Here is a 21,808-nt window from a genome sequence, read left to right as displayed (position 1 = left end):
TGCCTAAGTATTAATGCACATAGATCCAGTGAGATTTCCAATAACTTAATTCATTGGCACTTGTTGAGATCAAACTAGTGAGCAAAACTTCAGCTGTGTTTAGCCTTCAGAAGTGCTGGAGCTCCTATGACCACTTTAATCCCTTTTATACTGATCTCAGGTCTCCCCTCTTGATATTAGAAAGCCCCCACCCACAACTTGACCCAGACCTTCTCCTAAAATGGACCTAGCTAGGTCACTTGTTGCTCTGTTAATTATTACTTACTTCATTTACATATACCTTTATTTTGTTGTAATTTACTTAGAAGGTTATTGCCATGGCTTTTTTTTTTTTTAGAAATAGAAAATTTCATCTTAAAATTTGTATGGAATCACAAGGAACCCCAAATAATCAAAACAATTTTGAAAAAAGAACATGGTTAGAGGCCTTATACTTCCTGATTTCAAACATATTACAAAGCTACAGTAATCAAAACAGCATGGTACTGGCACAAAGACAGATACATAGACCAGTGTAATAGAAAACCCAGAAATAGAAAACTGGCTAGCCATATGTAGAAAGCTGAAACTGGATCCCTTCCTTACACCTTATACAAAAATTAATTCAAGATGGATTAAAGACTTAAATATTAGACCTAAAACCATAAAAAACCCTAGAAGAAAACCTAGGCAACACCATTTAGGACATAGGCATGGGCAAGGACTTCATGAATAAAACACCAAAAGCAATGGCAACAAATGCCAAAATTGACAAATGGGATCTAATTAAACTAAAGAGCTCATACACAGCAAAAGAAACTACCATCAGAGTGAACAGGCAACCTACAGAATGGGAGAAAATTTTTACAATCTACCCATCTGACAAAGGGCTAATATCCAGAATCTATAAAGAACTTAAACAAATTTACAAGAAAAAATCAAACAACCCCATCAAAAAGTGGGCAAAAGATATGAACACACACTTCTCAAAAGAAGACATTTATGCAGCCAACAGGCACACGAAAAAATGCTCATCATCACTGGCCATCAGAGAAATGCAAATCAAAACCACAATGAGATACCATCTCACACCAGTTAGAATGGTGATCATTAAAAAATCAGGAAACAACAGGTGCTGGAGAGGATGTGGAGAAATAGGAACACTTTTACACTGTTGGTGGAACTGTAAACTAGTTTAACCATTGTGGAAGGCAGTGTGGTGATTCCTAAGGATCTAGAACTAGAAATACCATTTGACCCAGCCATTCCATTACTGGGTATATACGCAAAGGATTATAAATCATGCTTTATAATTAAAAGACACATGCACACGTATGTTTATTGTGGCACTATTCACAATAGCAAAGCCTTGGAACCAACCCAAATGTCCATCAATGATAGACTGGATTAAGAAAATGTGCCACATATACACCATGGAATACTATGCAGCCATAAAAAAAGATGAGTTCATGTCCTTTGTAGGGACATGGATGAAGCTGGAAACCATCATTCTGAGCAAACTATCACAAGGGCAGAAAACCAAACATTGCATATTCTCACTCATAGGTCAGAATTGAACAATGAGAACACTTGGACACAGGGTGGGGAACATCACACGCCGGGGCCTGTTGTGGGGTGGGGGGAGGGGTGAGGGATAGCATTAGGAGATATACCTAATGTAAATGTCGAGTTAACAGGTGCAGCACACCAACATGGCACATGTATACATATGTAACAAACCTGCACGTTGTGCACATGTACCCTAGAACTTAAAAGTATAATAATATACAAAAAAAAAAAAGAAAAAAAGAAAACCCAGAAATAAACCCTCACTATATAATCAAATGATTTTGACAAGCATACCAAGACCACCCAATGGGGGTCTCTTCAACAAATAATGCTGAGAAAGCTGGATATCCAAATAGCAAAAGAATGAAGTTGGACCCTTACCTTATGTCATATACAAAAATCAACACAATATGTATTAAAGACCTAAGGAAAGGCCTTAAGGTATAAAATTTCTAGAAGAAAACATACAGGAAAAGCTTCATGACATTAGCTTTGCCAGTGATTTCTTGGCTGACACCAAAAGCACAAGAAACAAAAGCAAAAGTAGACAAATGGAACTAGATCCATTTTGTTGTTGTTGTTGTTGTTGTTTTTTAGACGGAGTCTTGCTCTGTCATCCAGGCAGAGTGCAGTGGCATGATCTGTGCTCACTGCAACCTCCATCTCCCGGGTTCAAGCAATTCTCGTGCTTCAGCCCGCTCAGTAGCTGGGACTACAGACATGTGCCACCATGCGTGGCTAATTTTTTTTTTTTTTGTATTTTTGGTAGAGATGGGGTTTTGCCACACTGGCCAGGCTCGTCTTGAACTCCTGACCTCAGGTAATCTGCTTGCCTCAGCCTCCCAAGTGCTGAAATTACAGGCACAAGCTACCATGCCCAGCCTACATTAAATTTTTTTAAAATGTACATCAAAGGATACAAACAACAGAGTGAAAACACAATCCACAGAATGGGAGAAAATATTTGTAAATCATATATCTGAAATGGGGTTAATATCCAGAATACATAAAGAACTACAATTCAACAATAAAAAAATCTGGCGAGGCATGGTGACTACGTCTGTAATCCTAGTGCTTTGGGAGACCAAGGTGGGAGAGTTCATTGTGGCCAGGAGTTCAAGACCAACCTTGGCAACACAGCAAGATCCTGTCTCTACAAGAAATAAAAATCTAGCTGGATGTGGTGGTGTGCACCTGTGGTCCTAGCTACTTGGGAGGCTGAGGTGGGAGGATCACCTGAGTCATGGAGCTTGAGGCTGCAGTGAGCTATGATTGTACCACTGCACTCCACCCTGGGTGACAGAGGGAGGCCCTGTCTCTGGAAAAAAAAACCTAAACAACTGATTTAAAAAATGGGCAAAGAATTTGAATAGATACTTCTCCAATGATATAAAAATAGCTAACAAGCACATGAAAAGATGCTCAACATCCACTAATCATCAGAGAAATAAAATCAAAGCCACAAGAGATATCACCTCACATCCACTAGGATGGCTACTATCAAAAAACAGAAGATGACAACTGTTGGTGAGTATGTGGAGAAATGGGAAATCTTGTGCACTGTTGAAGGGATTGTAAAATGATGCGATCACGATAGAAAACAGTTCCTCAAAAAATTAAAATTAGAACTACTGCCAGGTGTGGTGGTGCGAGCATGTAGTCTCAGCTACTCGGGAGGCTGAGGCGGGAGGATCGCTTGAGCCCAGGAGTTCTGGACTGTAGTGTGCTACGCTGATTGGGTCTCCACGCTAAGTTCAGCATCAATATGGTGACCTCCCAGGAGTGGGGGATTACCAGGTTGCCTAAGAAGGCGTGAGCCAGCCCAGGTCAGCCAAAACTCCTGTGCTGATCAATAGTGGGATCTGTGCCTGTGAAAAGCCACTGCACTCCAGCCTGGGAAACATAGCGAGATCCTGTCTCTAAAAAAAAAAAACTAAGAGGAAAAAAAAAAAAAAAACCCACAAAGACCTACAACTACCACATGATGCTGCAATTCCACTTCTGGGTATACACTCAAAAAAATTGAAAGCAGGGGCCAGGTGTGGTGGGTCATGCCTGTAATCCCAGCATTTTGGGAGGCCGAGGCAGGTGGTCAGGAGTTCGAGACCAGCCTAGCCAACATGGTGAAACCCCATCTCTACTAAAAATACAAAAAGTAGCTGGGATTACTGGTGGGTGCCTGTAATCCCAGCTACTTGGGAGGCTGAGGCACAAGAATAGCTGGAACCAGGGGGCGAAGGTTGCAGTGAGCAGAAATCGTGCCACTCCAATCTGAGTGACAGAGTGAGACGGTCTCAAAAAAAAAAAAAAAAAATTGAAAGCAGGGTCTTGAAGATATCTTTGTATACCCATGTTCATAGCAGCACTAACATGTACATTAACATTTACATTTACAATAAGGTGAAAGCAACTCAAGTGTCCATCAACAGATGAATAGATAAACACAATGTGGTATATACATAAAATGGAGTATCATTCAACCTTAAAAAGGAATAAAATCCTGTTACATGTTACAAGGTAGATGAACCCTGAGGACATTTATTATTATTATTATAGAGAATGGGTCTTGCTCTGTCACCCCGGCTGGAGGGCAGTGGCACAAATGCAGCTTATTGCAGCCTCGACCTCCTGGGTTCAAAGGATCCTCCCACCTTAGCCTCCCAAAGTGCTGGGATTCCAGGCATGAGCCACCATTCCTGGTCGTGAGGACATTATGTTACATGAAATAAGCCAGTCACAAAAACACATACTGTATGAGTCTTTTCTTTTTTTTTGAGAGAAGTCTCACTCTTGTCCCTCAGGTTTGGGTGCAATGGCTTGATCTTGGCTCACTGCAACCTCCGCTTCCCAGGTTCAAACAATTCTCCTGCCTCTGCCTCCCAAGTAGCTGGGATTAAGATGTCTGCCACCACGCCTGGAAAATTTTTGTATTTTTTAGTAGAGACGAGGTTTCACCATGTTGGCCAAGCTGGTTTCGAACTCCTGACCTCAGGTGATCCGCCTGCCTCGGCTTCCCAAAGTGCTGGGATTACAGGCGTGAGCCACCGTGCCTGGCCACATACTGTATGATTCTAGTCAAATCCATAGAAACAGAGTAGAATGGGGTTACCAGGGTCTGGGGGAAGGAGAGAAAGGGGGAGTTACTGTCTAATGGGTATAGTGTTTGAGTTTTGCAAGATGAAAAAGTCCTGGAGATCTATTTTGCAACCATATGAATATACTTAAACTACTGAAATGTACACTTACAAATAGTTAAGATGGTAATTATGTTCTTTTTTGGGGGGATTATGTCTGTAATCCCAGCACTTTGGGAGGCAGAGGTAGGAGGATCACCTGAGCACCAGAATTCGAGATAGTTTTAAAATAATCTGTTCACAAGGCTTTGAGCTATTCTCAACTCCAAACTTCAAGACCTGCTTTGAATCAAGCCTAAGCCTCAGAGTACAGAGCTCTGGCAAAGAATGGATAAGTTAGCATACTTCAACAAAGCCAGGAGGGAATTTCTGAGCTACCTAACACACCAATACATTTCTCTGTAATCCTGACAGAAAATGTGTGTGTGTGTGTGTGTTATGCATAGGTGCACATGTACATGCATTTGTGTATCTCTTCTGTTAAATGCCTGTTCAGAGTCAGGTTCAACTGGTCAGCACTTACTACATAGTCTGGCATGTATGCAGCAAGTGTATTTTTAACCAGATTTTAAAATCTTTTTAGCTTTATATGTCTGGGCATTGATCAAGTGAGTTCGCTAAGAAAGGCTAAGGCCGGGCACAGTGACTCATGCCTGTAATCCCAGCACTTTGGGAGGCCAAGGCAGGCAGATCTCGAGGTAAGGAGATTGAGACCATCCTGGCTAACACGGTGAAACCCTGTCTCTACTAAAAATACAAACAAAAATTAGCCAGGCATGGTGGCAAGCGCCTGTAGGCCCAGCTACTCAGAAGGCTGAGGCAGGAGAATCACTTGAACCCAGGAGGCGGAGGTTGCAGTGAGCCAAGATTGTGCCATTGCACTCCAGCCTGGGTGACAGAGAGAGACTCCGTCTCAAAAAAAAAAAAAAAAAAAGAAAGAAAGGCTAAGTGGTAGACTGCAAATATTCTCAAATCAAATATGTAGACTGATTCCTCCTGAAGGGAAATATGCCTGAATTAAAAAGGAATCTGGCCAAATTACCTTTTTAAACTGACCTTTTTAAAAAAAATCCATCTAAACAAAATGGCTACTCCTGGGATTGTTATGGTAAAAACATAGCTGATAAGTTTTCATTGTTCATTTGTTCATCTTTTTATTCATCAGTTAGCATCTGAGACTGTTGAAAACGATCACTTCCCACACTCTCAATATTCGTCAATACACATCAGTCACATTCAATGCAAGTTCCTATTACATGAATTAGTGTGATATTTGTTATAAAAGAAAGCATAGTGTTATATAAATTCTTCTTTTTTTTTTTTTTTGATACAGAGACTTGCTGTGTCACGCAGGCTGGAGTGCAGTGGTGTGATTTCGGCTCACTGCAACTTCTGCCTTCTAGGTTCAAGTGATTCTCCTCCTTCAGCCTCTTGAATAGTGTGCTCCACCATGCCTGGCTAATTTTTGTATTTTTAGTAGAGACAGGGTTTTGCCATGTCTGGTCTTGACTTCTGGCCTCAAGTGATTTGCCCACCTCAGCCTCCCAAAACGATGGGATTACAGGCATGAGCCACTATGCCTGGCCTGTGTTATAAATTATTTGTCCAACTTTTGAAATAATGTGAACCCTCCTAAATTTAAACAAATGAATAAACAGCTGGAGAAATGAGTCAATTTTAAACTGCTTACACTACAACCATTTCCTGGTGCCAGTTAGCTAGTAAACAAATATATCCACTGCTATAGTCTGAATGTTGGTAGTATCCCCCACTTAAATTCTTATGTTGGAATCTAATGCTCAATATGACAGTTTTTAGAGGTGGGGCCCTTAGGAGGTGATTAGGGCATGAGGGTTCTGGCGCTCATAAGTGGGATTAGTGCCCCAATAAAAGAGGGTTGGGGAGCTTTTTGCCCTTTTGCTATGTGAGAACACAGCAAGAAGGCACCATCTTGGAAGCAAACAGCAAGCCCTCACCAGACACCTAATCTGCTGGTGCCTTGATCTTGGACTTCAGTCTCCAAAACTGTCAGCAATAAATTACTGTTGTTTATAAATTATCCAGTCTAAGGTGTTTTGTTATAGCAGTCTGAATGGACAAAGATATCCACCATCCTTATTTGTGAATAAGGCTGTCATTTCTATGAATGAGATCCCCTGATATGAAAGATGATTACGCAAATTCTTTAAAACCTGCTGTTACTATTATTAAAAATCTGTTTCATTGCTGGTGCTAGTGCTTTGGGAAACCCTCATGAAAATAAAAACTTGGGCCAGGCATGGTGGCTCATCCCTGTAATCCCAGCACTTTGAGAGGCCAAGGCAGGTGGATCACTTAAGGTCAAGAGTTCGAGCACAGCCTGGCCAACATGGTGAAACCCTGTCTCTACTAAAAATACAAAAATTAGCCGGGTGTGGTGGTGCATGCCTGTAATCCTAGCTACTCAGGAGGCTGAGGCAGGAGAATTGCTTGAACCCGGGAGGCAGAGGTTGCAGTGAGCCGAGATCATGCCATTGCACTCCTGACAGAGTGAGACTCCATCTCAAAAAAAAAAAAAAAAAATTAGCCAGGTGTGGTGGCAGGCGCCTGTAATCCCAACTACTCGGGAGGCTGAGGCAGGGGAATCACATGAACCTGGGAGGCAGAGGTTGCAGTGAGCCGAGATCGTGCCACTGCACTCCAGCCTGGGTGACAGAGCGAGACTCCATCTCAAAAAAAAAAAAAAAGACACTGAAAACTCAGGAACAGAAGTTAGAAAAGATAAAACATCCTGATGAAACAAAATCCAAACAAGGACATATGCCAGATTGCAATTAAGGAAGGAACACTTGGAAAGATTAGAGAGAATGAAGAACATTAAAATGATTATATCTTTAAGTTGAAAAAAAATCATAAGGAAAATGGGGATTTAAAAAGGGGGAAAATATACTGGAGACACAGCCCCATGATCAATGCCACCATAATGTGCATAATGTACTTCTAAGCTACAATCATTGCAGATTTATGCCTTCTGGGGATCTTCTCTCATTCTAATTAGTTTAAATTTTTTCAGATAGGAAAAATCAAGGGTAAAATATATAGATTTTGAATTATGTAAGATCCTTAGGAATATATCTCTGGAGCAAAAATGCTCTATATTAATGTATTTTAGACTCAGAGGCCATATAACTAGAATGATGGACAGAAAAGGACAAAAACCCTAAGATGTAGCAAGGGACTCTTCAAGTAAGTCCAGAGAATTTATAACACTATGCTTTATTTATCAAAGGAGTTTCCGCCGCACGCGGTGGCTGACGCCTATAATCCCAGCACTTTGGGAGGCCGAGGCAGGGGGATCACCTGAGGTTGGGAGTTCATGATCAGCCTGACCAACATGGAGAAACCCCATCTCTACTAAAAATACAAAATTAGCCGAGCATGGTGGCACATGCCTATAATCCCAGCTACTTGGGAGGCTGAGGCAGGAGAATCACTTGAACCCAGAAGCTGGGAGGTTGCGATGAGCCGAGATCGCACCATTGCACTCTAGCCTGAGTAAGGAGAGTGAAACTCCATCTCAAAAAAATTAAAAACAAAGGAGTTTCCTTGCTATAGCTCATGGACAAGATAAGATCATTCCACACTGCTCCAAGCCTAGAAAAGAAAGCAGATAACTACTTTTCTTGGTTTGAGCCTTCTAAATCTTATGAAAGCCAAAAGAACTCAATGGGAGCCACAGAGAAATCATATAAAAAATAAAAATAATAATTTAGAATATATATATATGTGATTTTTTCTTTTCTTTGAGACAGGGTCTCACTCTCACCCAGGCTGGAGTGCAGAGGCGTGATCTTGGCTCACTGCAACCTCTGCCTCCTAGGTTCAAGTGATTCTCCTGCCTCAACCTCCCAAGTAGCTGGGATTACAGGTGTGCACTACCACGCCCGGCTAATTTTTGTATTTTTAGTAGAGATGGGATTTTGCCACATTGGCCAGGCAGGTCTCAAACTCCTGAACTGAAGTGATCCGACTGCCTTGGCCTCCCAAAATTCTGGGATTATAGGTGTGAGCCACTGCATCCAGCCATATATTTTTTAATACTTAGAAAACAGATGAGTTAGGCCGGGTGCAGTGGCTCACGCCTGTAATCCCAGCACTTTGGGAGGCCGAGGCGGGCGGATCACGAGATCAGGAGATCGAGACCATCCTGGCTAACACGGTGAAACCCCATCTCTACTAAAAAATACAAAAAATTAGCCGGGCGCGGTGGCAGGCGCCTGTAGTCCCAGCTACTCGGGGGGGCTGAGGCAGGAGAATGGCGCAAACCCGGGAGGCGGAGCTTGCAGTGAGCTGAGATCGCACCACTGTAGTCTGGCCTGGGTGAAAGAGCGAGACTCTGTCTCAAAAAAAAAAAAAAAAGAAAGAAAAAAGATGAGTTACAGCTAAAGGATTTTGAAAAGAAGCCAAAAACAAGCTACATTCATTTGAAATGTGTAGGTAGGAACACATAGGTAATGTCTCTATGAAATGATCTTATGATCTTATTTTTCTATAAAAAGTGAGAAAGGTCTATATTAAAAATGCATACCTGACAGGCAGACTTCTACTAGTACTTATAGAAGCCTCTGGGATTAATTTTTTCCATTTAGAGCTCAAAAACTCAATAGATTTCAACACAGAAATGCCTTCTTCTAAAGAAGACTTCATCCAACAAGCTCTTTCATATCGTTGTTGGGACACACAGCCAGCGTCTTTATACCCTAGGGAAGGGAGAAAGAGAATATAATGAGAAGTGTGGTTTTTAAAGCAAATTTTTTTGTAGAGACAGGGTCTCACTATGTTGCCCAGGCTAGTCCTAAACTCCCGGCCTCAAGTGATCCTCTTGCCTTGGTCTCTCAAATTGCTTGGATTATAGGTGTGAGCCACCATGCCTGGCTGGATTGCAGGACTCAGGAAAGAGTTACCTCGCAGTGTGAGCCGGCTGTCAGCATTATCAGGGCGCAGTGACAAACGGAACTCTACTCGGCTGGTAAACATGCGGTATGGTTCACTGGTGCCCAGAGTAGTGAGGTCATCAATCAAGACTCCTATGTAACCTTCTGTTCGGCTAACCACAAAGGGAGGCTTGCGACTGACCCGAAGACTGGCGTTGATTCCAGCTATCACACCCTACAAGAGCACTGAAATGTTTAAAAGGCCATTATGAACTAAACAAATGGCTATCCCATTCAGAACACTACTCAGAAACAATGGCATGGGACAGGAAGAAAGCAAGTATTGCCCCTAAGGGATATAATAGAGGTAGAAAATGTGATCCATATTCAGAAATAGAATATGGGTAATATATCACTTTAGAAGGCTATGATTCATTGTTTTCAGAGATATCTATCTAATCTTCCTGATAAGCTGCACTCTGCGGGGACTAATCTTTTTTTTATCCGGAGACAGGGTCTTCCCCTGTTACCTAGGCTGGGGTGTAATGGCATAATCTTGGCTCACTGCAGCCTCGACTTCCTGAGTTTAAGCAATCCTCCCACCTCATCCCCCCAAGTAGCTGGGACTATAGGCACATGCCATCACACCTGGCTAATTTTTACATATTTTTGTAGAGATGAGGGTCTCACTACATCACTCAGGCTGGTCTCGAACTCCTGGCTCAAGCAATTCTCTCTCCTCAGCCTCCCAGAGTGCTGGGATTACAGGTGTGACCCACCATGCCCAGCCGGTTAATCTTTTTTTAAAACCCACCTGTGAAACTTCTCTAGCCTTTTCCCACTTGCAAATAAAAATAAAATAATTTCTGACTTACAAGGAATAATAATATAATAATTTCTAATGAAGTATATTAAAATAAATTTTAAACTTCACAAGCAATACATCTAATCAAAATATGATATCACACAGGAGCTCAGAAAAGAGTAATAAAGCCATAGTGTTTTAATAATCCTATTATTGGCTGGGCAAGGTGGTTCACACCTGTAATCCCAGCACTTTGGGAAGCCAAGGCAGGTGGATCACCTGAGGTCAGGAGTTTGAGACCAGCCTGGCCAACACAGTGAAACCATATCTCTACTAAAAATGCAAAAATTACCTGGGTGTTGTGGTGCATGCCTGCAGTCCCAGCTACTAGGGAGGGCTGAGGCAGGAGGATCGCTTGAACCTGGGAGATCATATCACTGCACTCCAGCCTGGCAACAGAGCAACACTCTGTCTCAAAAAAAAAAAAACAAAAACAAAAAACCTATTATCTACAAAAGCCATCTCCAAACACCCTGAAACATAAATTGTCTTCTATTAGTATGAATTGTATCTAAGATCTACATAGTTAACACAACAGACATTAAAAGGAGAAATACCAGTTAAATAGTCCCTTTCAGTTTACATTAATATCTTAACTTCTTACTTGAGCTGCAGCTTCCTCATAACCAGTGGTGCCATTGATCTGTCCAGCAAAGAAGAGTCGTTGAACCAAATGAGTCTCCAGGGAAGGAGTGATCTGACGGGGATCTAAGTAATCATACTGAACACCGTAGCCTGACCAAAGAACAAAGACATTAAATAAGTAAATACAGAGCTGGATTTGCTCAAGGTAGAGATGCAAGCATTACCCTTAAATGCCCTTTAAAAACAGACTATTTAGGTCAGGAGCAGTGGCTCACACCTGTAATCTCAGCACTTTGGGGGGCCAAGCGGTGGATCACCTGAGGTCAGGAGTTTGAGACCAGCCTGACCAACATGGAGAAACCCTGTCTCTACTAAAAACACAAAATTAGCCGGGCATGGTGATGCATGCCTGTAATCCCAGTTACTCCGGAGACTGAGGCAGAAGAATCACGAACCTGGCAGGGGGAGGTTGTGGTGAGCCGAGATCGCACCATTGCACTCCATCCTGGGCAACAAGAGCAAAACTCCGTCTCAAAACAAACAAACAAACAAACAAACAAAAAACAGACTATTTAAAATGTATAGGTGTTGGGCTTCATCTTCTGAGGCTCTGAACAACAATGACTGTAGCTAAGGCCTCCTCACTGACCATTAAAACAATGCTGACCTTATACTGAAGGGCACTTGTGATCCTCTTTACCTGGCTGAATCACTTTAGCTTTCTCCAAGCCTCTGATGCATGTGATCATTTTCTCTTGTAACTCAGCTGGTAGCGTCATAGATAACCCCTGTGGGTAGATAAGGTCAGAATCCATTCCTTCAGGTTCCAACCAAACCTGATGTAGACGGTTTGGAAAACGCAAAACTTTTGATTCAATGGAGGGACAGTATCTAGAATAGAACATTTAAATAAACTTGAAATGAACAAAAGAGGATTGACATCATTCCTTAAAGTAACTGAGCACTGACATTTTGTCCTTACCGAGGTCCTCTTGTCGTTTCTTTAACATGACTATTAAGGTGAAGGTTCTTAAGGACAATCTCATCCACTCTAGGGTTGGTGTGAGTCAAGTAACATGGCAGCTGATCTTCTGGCTAAAAAACAGTAACCAGATGCAATACTGATTTGCTTATCTACTAGTTTCTCTCTTATCCAAATAAATTCCACATGATACGTACTGACTTTAATAGACACTAAACTTGTGCATAATGCCTAGTATTACTTATGAAGTATTCTTGCCAAAAATAAACATCCCAAAAGATGAAGTTAAATTTAAGCAAAACTCTAAATCTAACTAGCAGTTTAATTTTTTTTTAATGTTTTTATTTTTTGAGACGGAGTCTCACTCTGTTGCCCAGGCTGGAGGGCAGTAGCGTGATCTCAGCTCACTCCAACCTCCGTGTCCCGGGTTCAAGCGATTCTCCTGCCTCAGCCTCCCAAGTAGCTGGGATCACAGGCATGCACCACTACGTTCGGCTAATTTTTGTATTTTTGGTAGAGACAGAGTTTCACCATGTTGGCCAAGCTGGTCTCAAACTCCTGACCTCAGGTGATCCACCTACCTCTGCCTCCCAAAGTGCTGGGATTACAGGCATGAGTCACCACGCCCGGCCGTAACCAGTAGTTTAAAAGAAATAGTTTAGAGGAACATAATTAAGTCATCAGAGGGATACAATCAGACAAATGAAGAATGAGGGAAGTTTTAGAGAACAAATGACTCAATTTCTTCCATATATAATGCTTAAAAGAGAAAAAAAAGGAGGGAAGCTGTTACAAAACTAAGGCAGGATAGGTAGTCAAAGAAGTAACCATGTTCTCGGGAGGCAGCAACCATGGTGACCATACAATTAGCACAGTAAACCTCAGTATTCACATTGTAATTGAGCTCATTCAAGCAATGCTATCTTCAGTAGGGACTTCGCCTTGTAGAGAAAGCATGTGCACTTTGATTTTACTTGTCCTCAAACTGACCCTTTACTCATTTTAATAGTAAAAGACACACCCGTGGGTGGAGGTTTAAGATGCTAATGAGACATGCGATATATGAACAAGCATGTATGGCTACTTACTACACTTGTGCACCCAGAAGACCACCTAGAACATGCTTACAAGTAACAACTCTTTCTACCTCCTATTAATAAGCATGTAAAACTCCCATACAGGGAGTCTCCTTAGTGCTAGTATTTGCTTTCTCATTCTTAATGAGCAGACCACCCTGAATTCTTGCTCTCAGGGTGTACTGTCTATTATGCAACTAACTTTTAAAATATTATTTTTCTTTTCAATAAATTACTCTATGCCGCACTTCTTTTGCTGTGTGTTTCCTGTTTAAACTCTTTTAAACTAAGAAAACCAGAACTGAGGTATCGCAACAGTCATCAACAAAACATATCACCAATAAGGTTCCTGGTTCAAATAAAACAACTGTAAAAAACATTTTTGAGGCAAATAGAGAAAACTGAATACTGAGTGCAAGATGATGTTAGGAAATTATGTTGTTTTTGTTCTTTTTTTTAGAAACAAGGTCTCATTCTGTCACCCAGACTGGAGTGCAGTGGCTTGATCATAGCTCATTGCAGCATTCAATTTCTGGACTCAAGCAATTCCCCTACCTCAGCCTCCCCAGTAGCTGGGACAACAAGTGAAAGCCACCATGCCCAGCTAATTTTTAAATTTTTTGTAGAGACAGGGTCTCACTATGTTACCTAGGCTGGTCTCAATCTCCTGGCCTCAAGCGATCTTCCCAACTTGGCCTCCCAAAGTGCTGACAGCCACTGTGAGCCACTGCACCCAGCCCAGAAATTTTGTTTTGCTGGGTATAATAACAGTCTTGTGGTTACTTTCTTTTTTTTTTTTTTTTTGAGACGGAGTCTTACCCCGTCACCCAGGCTGGAGTGCAATGGTGCAATCTCAGCTCACTGTAACCTCCACCCTCCCAGGTTTAAGCGATTCTGCCTGCCTCAGCCTCCTGAGTAGCTGGGATTACAGGTTCACACCACTATACCCCACTAATTTTCGTATTTTCAGTAGAGACGGGGTTTCACTATGTTGGCCAGGCTGGTCTCGAACTCTTGACCTCAGGCAATCCACCTGCCTCAGCCTCCCAAAGTGCTGGGATTACAGGTGTGAGCCACCGTGCCTGGCCATGGTTACTTTTTTAAAAAAGTTATTGCCAAGCGCAAGTGGCTCACACCTGTAATACCAACACTTTGGGAGGCCAAGGCAGGTGGAGCACGAGGTCAGAAGTTTGAGACCAGCCTGGCTAACATGGTGAAATCCTGTCTCTACTAAAAAGACAAAAATTAGCTGGGCATGGTGGCGGGTGCCTGTAATCCCAGCTACTCGGGAGGCTGAGGCATGAGAATCACTTGAACCTGGGAGGCGGAGGTTGCAGTGAGCCGAGATTGCACCATTGCACTCCAGCCTGGATGACAGGGCGAGATTCCGTCTCAAAAAAAAAAAAAAGAAGAAAAAAAGTGTTTTTGTGCCCACCCAGGGACTCCTTGCTTTGTTTGGGCTGGGCGCCGTGGCTCACGCCTGTAATCCCAGCACTTTGGGAGGCCAAGGCGTGTGGATCACCTGAGGTCAGGAGTTTGAGAACAGCCTGGTCAACATGGTAAAACTCTGTCTCTACTAAAAAAATCCAAAAAATTAGCCAGGCATGGTGGCAGGTGCCTGTAATCCCAGCTACTTGGGAGGCTCAGGCAGGAGAATCGCTTGAACCCAGGGGGTGGAGGTTGCAGTGGGCCAAGCTTGCGCCATTACCATTGCACTCCAGCCTGGGCAAGACTCTGTCTCAAAAAAGAAGAAAGGGTTATCATAATTTGCATACTACCAAAGCAAATATATAAAAGTATCTTGCTCAAAGTAACAGAATATTTGAAGCCATACATCAGGATAACACTCACCAGAAACTAGGACCATCAATTCCTTTTTTTTTTGTACAGGCAGGGTCTCATTATGTTGCCCAGGCTGGTCTTGAACTCCTAGGCTTAAGTGATCCTCCTACCTTGGCCTCCCAAAGTGCTGGTATTACAGGTGAGAGTCACTGTGCCTGGCCAATTCTTCATCCTCAATCTTAAACACATACAATATACTTTTTTTTTTTTTTTTTTGAGACAGAGTCTTGCTCTGTCGCCCGGCTGAAGTGCAGTGGCATCATCTCTGCTCACTGCAACCTCTGCCTCCCGGGTTCAAGCAATTCTGCCTCAGCCTCCCAAGTAGCTGGGACTACAGGGGCATGCCACCATGCCCAGCTAATTTTTGTATTTTTAGTAGAGACAGGGTTTCACCATGTTGGCCAGGATGGTCTCAGTCTTTTGACCTTGTGATCCACCTGCCTTGGCCTCCCAAAGTGCTGGGATTACAGGCGTGAGCCACCATGCCAAGCCACATTTTTTTAAAACTCGAGAGATAGGTAAAAGTGGCCTCTACACTTCAAAAATGTCGGCATCATTAAAGATTGACAAACTGTTCCAGGTAAAAGACTTTAAAGAGAAATGACAATTAAACGCAATGCATGACCCTTGATTGGGAATAAAAAGGTTGTTTTGGGCTAGGCTTGGTGGCTCATACTTGTAATCCCAGCACTTTTGGGGCCCAAGGCAGGCAGATCCCTTCAGTCCATGAGTTTGAGACCAGCCTGGGTGACACTGCAAAAACTCATCTCTACAAAAAATACAAAAAGTAGCCAGGCATGGTGGTGAGCACCTGTGGTCACAGCTACTTGGGAGGCTGAGGTAGAAGGATCATCCAAGCCTGGGAGGCGGAGGTTACAGTGAGCTGAGATTGCACCACTGCACTCCAGCCTGGGCAACACAGTGAGATCCTATCTCAAAAAAAAAAAAAAAAAAGCTGCTTTGGACAATATTTACCAATTAGCAAAATGTGACTATGGACTTTATGTTAGATAATAGCACTGTATCAGTGTTAAATTCTCTGAATTTCTTTTTTCTTTTTTTTTTGAGACATAGTCTTGCTGTTGCCCAGGCTGCAGTGCAGTGGCACAATCTCAGCTCACTGCAACCTCCCCATCCTTGGTTCAAGCGATTCTCATGCCTCAGCCTCCTGAGTAGCTGGGATTACAGGCGCATGCCACCACGCCCAGCTAATTTTTATATTTTTAGTAGAGGTGAGGTTTCACCATATTGGCCAAGCTGGTCTTGAACTCCTGACCTCAAGTGATCCACCTGCCTTGGCCTCCCAAAGTGCTAGGATTATAGGCATGAGCCACTGCGCCTGGACTCTTTTCTGTCTTTAAAAAAATATTTTGGTCAGGCGCAGTGGCTCATGCCTGTAATCCTAACACTTGGGAGGCCAAGGCGGGCAGATCATTTAAGAACAGCAGTTCAAAACCAGCCTGCCCAACAAGGTGAAACCCTGTCTCCACTAAAACTACAAAAATTAGTCAGGCGTGTCGGCGGGTGCCTGTAATCCCGGCTACTGAGGAGGCTGAGGCACGAGAACTGACTGAACTCAGAAGGCGAGATTGCAGTAAGCCGAGATTGCACCACTGCACTCCAGCCTGGGGGATAGTGTGAGGCTCCGTCTCAAAAAAAAAAAAAAATTTAAATTTTATTGTCCCTGCATCGTACTCTGAATTTCATCATTGCATAAGGGTTATATAAAAGGATGTCTCTGTGCTTAGTTGAGATATAGGCTTAAGGTAAGAGCTCATCATCTCTGCAATTTACTCCCAAATATTCCAGAAAAAAAAGAATAAGAATAAATGTGTATATTACCGTCTTACACAGTAAATATGGACATAAATTGATATATCTATAGCGATAAATATGGTAAAATATTAACAGTGAGTGACGTTCAATGGTTTATAGGAGTTTGTTGTGAAAAAACTCTTACATTGAGAAAAGTCTTACAACTTTTTCTCGATGTTGCTTTTTCTTTTTGTTTTTCTCCATCTTTTTAAAATAAAATTATATGCGTTGACGGTTAACTTTCTTTTTTTTTTTTTTTTTTTTTTTTTTTGAGATGGAGTCTTGCTGTTGCCCAGGCTGGAGGCTGGAGTGCAGTGGCACAATCACAGCTAACTGCAACCTCTGCCTCCCAGGTTCGAGCAATTTTCCTGCCTCAGCCTCCCGAGTAGCTGGGATTACAGGCATGAGCCACCATGCCTGGCTAATTTTTTTATTTTTATTTTATTTTTAGTAGGGATGGAGCTTCACCATGTTGGCCAGACTGGTCTTGAACTACTGACCTCAAGTGATCCACCCGCCTCAGCCTCCCAAACTGTTGGGATTACAGGCATGAGCCACCACACCCAGCTGAGGGTTAACTTTCAATAGATCGCAGTGAGGTAGTTGCTCTGCTATGTCTGAAACCCCACCCCAGAAGCAGGTCATCTAAGAATGGTTCAGTGTCAGGTTCTCCATAAAAATGCATTGTGTGATGGGCAAGGGGGCGGCTGCCTTTCCAGCAGCACCACCTGATATCGTTTCAAAAGCTTAATTTAGGCCGGGCATGGTGGCTTACGCCTGTAACCCCAGCATTTTGGGAGGCTGAAGGTGGATCACCTGAGGTCAAGAGTTTGAGACCAGTTGGGTGCGGTGGCTCACGCCTGTAATCCCAACACTTTGGGAGGCCGAGGCGGGCGGACCACCTGAGGTCGGGAGCTCGTGACCAGCCTGACCAACATGGAGAAACCCCATCTACTAAAAATACAAAATTAGCCAGGTGTGGTGGCACATGCCTGTAATCCCAGCTACTCAAGAGACCGAGGCGGGAGAATTGCTCGAACCCGTGAGGTGGATGTTGCAGTGAGCCGAGATTGTGCTGTTGCATTCCAGCCTGGGCAACAAGAGTGAAATGCCATCTCAAAAAAAAAAAAAAAAAAAAGAGTTCAAGACCAGCCTGATCAACATGGTGAAACCCTGTCTCTACTAAAAATACAAAAACAAATTAGCTGGGCATGGCGGTGGGCACCTGTAATCCCAGCTACTAGGGAGGCTGAGGCAGGAGAATTGCTTGAACCCAGGGGGCGGAGGCTGCAGTGAGCTGAGATCGTGCCATTGCACCACAGGTTGGGCAACAAGACTGAATCTCCATCTCAAAAAGCAAAACAAAACAAAACAAAAAACGCCTATTTGACCAGGCGCGGTCGCTCATGCCTGTAATCCCAGCACTTTGAGAGGCTGAGGTGGGCGGATGGCTTGAGCTCAGGAGTACGAGACCGGCCTGGGCAATATGGCGAGACCCTGTCTCTATTAAAAATAATAATAAATGAAAAAAATTTTTAAAATAAAAGCTTAATTTACAAAATATGTAAGGTTATAAAAGTAATGAAATTTAAGATTTGCCAGGCACGGTGGCTCATGCCTGTAATGCTAGCACTTTGGGAGGCTGAGGAGGGTGGATTACCTAAGGTAAGGAGTTTGAGACCAGCCCGGCCAACATGGCAAAACACCGTCTCTATTAAAAATACAAAAATTAGCCAGTGTGGCGGCAGGAGCCTGTAATCCTAGCTACTCAGGAGGCTGAGGCAGGAGAATTGCTTGAACCTGGGAGGCGGAGGTTGCAGTAAGCCGAGATTGCGCCATTGCACTCCAGCCTGGGCAACAATGGCGAAACTCCGTCTCAAAAAAAGAAAAAAAAAAAAAAAAAGTCGGGTGCAGTGGCTCACATCTGTAATCCCAGCACCAGCACTTTGGGAGGTTGAGGCAGGCGGATCACCTAAGGTCAGGAGTTCAAAACCAGCCTGGCCAACATGGTGAAACCCCGTCTCTACAAAACTATAAAAATTAGCCAGGCATGACGGTGGGTGCTTGCAATCCCAGCTACTAGGGAGGCTGAGGTGGGAGAATCGCTTGAACCCAGGATGCGGAAGTTGCAGTGCACCAAGATTTCACCATTGCGCTCCAGCAGGGCGACAGACTGAGACTGTCTCAAAAAAACAAAAAAAAAGAAATTTACGATTTATGGGGAAATACCCAATTAGCCAAGTTAGCTAATCCCTTTTAGAGATTACTTCTTTAGGCTGAGTGCAGTGGCTGACGCCTATAATCCCAGCACTTTGAGAGGCTGAAATGGGTGAATCACGAGGTCAGGAGTTCGAGACCAGCCCTTGTTATGGTGGAACAATATGGTGAAACACCAATATGGTGAAACACTGTCTCTATTAAAAATATAAAAATTAGCCGGGTGTGGTGGCGCGTGCCTGTATACTCGGGAGGCTGAGGCAGAAGAACTGCTTGAACCCAGGAGGCAGACGTTGCAGTGAGCTGAGATCGTGCCACTGCTCTCCAGTCTGGGTGACAGAGCAAGTCTCCACCTCAAAAAAAAAAAAGGATAACTTCTTTGGCTGGGTTCGGTGGTTTACACCTGCAATCCCAGCACTTTGGGAGGCCAAGGGGGTGGATCCTTTGAGCCCAGGAGTTCGAGACCAGCCTGGGCAACATAGTGAAACCCCATTTCTCAAAAAAATTTTAAAAAGCCAGGCACAATGGCTCATGCCTATGGTCTCAGCTACTCAAGGGGGTTGAGGTGGGAGGATCACTTGAGCCCAGGAGGTCAAGGCTGTAGTGACCCATAATTGTACCACTGCACTCCAGCCTGGGTGACAAGGTGAGACCTTATCTAAAAAAAAAAAAAAAAATCATTTCTTTGCACTATAAGCAATAGTGCTATAAAGTGAACTGCTGCCAAAAAAAAAAAAAAAAGTTACAGTACTTCCTGCTGTGAATAGCCAATACCAGCTGTAAGCCAGGTTTTCGTAAAGTATCTTACCTTAATCCATACTGTCTCATTGGTAAAGCTGAATGGTACGGATGGATTGTCCGGTATATGCTTGTTTAGAATACTGAAATTAATGGACTCTTTGGCAATTCGGGGTGGAGTCCCAGTCTTCAACCTTCCCACCACAAACCCTAACTTCTCCAGTGTCTGAGCCAATCCTATAGAAGGCTGATCCCCTAAACGTCCTGCTGGATGCGTCTCCAATCCAATTACAATCATGCCTCTCAGAAATGTCCCAGTAGTCAGAATCACACTCTCTGCATATACTGTGCTTCCATCCACTAAATAACAAGAAAAAAGAATAAAGTCATTATCTATGTATCTATGTATTTATGTATCTATGTATCTATGTATGTATGTATGTATGTATGTATGTATGTATGTATCTATCTATCTATCTATCTATCTATCTATCTGAGATGAAGTCTCACTCTATCACCAGGCTGGAGGGCAGTGGTGCAATCTCCGCTCACTGCAACCTCCGCCTCCCGGGTTCAAGCAATTCTCCTGCCTCAGCCTCCCGAGTAGCTGAGATTACAGGCATGCGCCACCACACTCAGCTAGTTTTATATTTTTAGTAGAGATGGGGTTTCTCCATGTTGGTCAGGCTGGTCTCGAATTCCCGACCTCAGGTGATCCACCCACCTCTGCCTCCCAAAGCGCTGGGATTACTTACAGGCGTGAGCCACCGCGCCCAGCCTAAAGTCATTTTTTAAATTGTTACCATGGATCAAAATGGAATGTGACTATTTTACATTACAACTACAGAAAAACTATCAGTCTTTAGAAACTTGAGAACCTTTTGTAATATTTTTGTTTTTTCAAGCCTTATCGACATATAACAGACATATAAAAAACTGTATATATTTAGAGTATGCAACATGGTGTTTTGATACAAGTATACCTTCTGTGATGATACCCATAATCAAGCTAATTAATATAACCATCACCTCACATAGTTACATGTTTTGTTTGTGTGGTGAGAACACTTATGATCTACTCCCTTAGCAAATTTCAAGTATATCATACATTATTATTAACTGCAGTTACCATACTGCTCACTAGATTGCTAGAACTTATTCAACTTACAGCTGAAAATGTATAACCTTTGAGCAATATCTTCCCATTTCCCCTACCCCAGACAAAGAATTTTAAATGAGTAAGAAGGCTAATATCAATCTCAATCTAAGCAATCTAGGAGAGAGAATACAATGTGTTATCACCAATTCACATGTACCTAAAATCATATCAGCACTAAAAAGTTAGTCTCAATTAATTTAAAAAATTAATTAATTTTAGACTTCAGGATAAATATGGCATACAACCTCTCATTTCTTCTCCCTTCTAAAACTCAAAGAAAATTAAATAGGGGAATAAAAAAGGTATAAAACCAAAAGGACAAGTAATGAAAAAGAACCAGTCAGAAGATGAGAAATTTCAATATATTTTTGAAAGATAGAAAGTGGTTGGAAGAATGGTAACTCATCTAGCAGAGGGGAGATAGCTATAACTTAAGTATTAATATCTGAAGAGAAGATATATCAATGAGAATGAACTAATTTGCCCTGCAAAGCTCAGAAATTAGAGAACTGAGAATAAGAACTGAGGAGGAATGTAGAAATGAAACTTGGAACAGAAAATGAAAGAAACAGCTGAAATTTACACATTAAGGTTTTGTCCTCAGATAGCTCTACCTTACAGTAAAATGGAGGTTTATTCTTCAGGTAATGGGGACTTTTTGTTTAATGGGTACAGAATTTTAATTTGGAATGATGAAAAAGTTCAAGAGACCGTTGGTGGTGATGGGTGCACAACACTGTCAATGTACTTAATAGCACTGAATTGTACACTTAAAAATGGTTAAAATGGTACCTTTTATGGTTTGTATATTTTACCACAAAAAAATTGTTATTGTTGGGCCTATAAAACATGGACAGGATCACAAAATAGCATTTAAAGATATTAAATTAAATTGGCCAGGCTCAGTGGCTCATGACTATAATATGAACACTTT

General features: G+C 42.5%; 1 protein-coding gene across 6 annotated transcripts in view; it reads right to left on the bottom strand.

Annotated features, from left to right (window-relative positions):
• MTO1 (mitochondrial tRNA translation optimization 1) overlaps positions 1-21,808 on the bottom strand; it is a 42,084-nt gene that overhangs the window by 10,055 nt on the left and 10,221 nt on the right. For 4 of the 6 annotated variants that reach the window (XM_008961755.4, XM_008961757.4, XM_003809525.5 and 1 more), the window contains exons 4-9: positions 19,786-20,075; positions 12,028-12,140; positions 11,746-11,936; positions 11,065-11,195; positions 9,626-9,830; positions 9,250-9,421 (exon numbers count right to left, since the gene is read on the bottom strand). In XM_008961755.4, coding sequence (XP_008960003.2) covers positions 9,250-9,421; positions 9,626-9,830; positions 11,065-11,195; positions 11,746-11,936; positions 12,028-12,140; positions 19,786-20,075 — 1,102 coding nt within the window. Of the gene's footprint in view, positions 1-9,249; positions 9,422-9,625; positions 9,831-10,752; positions 10,873-11,064; positions 11,196-11,500; positions 11,576-11,745; positions 11,937-12,027; positions 12,141-19,785; positions 20,076-21,808 lie in introns of all 6 variants that reach the window. The other 2 variants (XM_003809526.5, XM_055113878.2) reach the window with 2 other exon arrangements.

The sequence above is a fragment of the Pan paniscus genome, chromosome 5 (genome assembly GCF_029289425.2).
Source record: "Pan paniscus chromosome 5, NHGRI_mPanPan1-v2.0_pri, whole genome shotgun sequence".
Taxonomy (NCBI): domain Eukaryota; kingdom Metazoa; phylum Chordata; class Mammalia; order Primates; family Hominidae; genus Pan; species Pan paniscus.
This window is presented reverse-complemented; position numbering and strand designations above follow the sequence as displayed.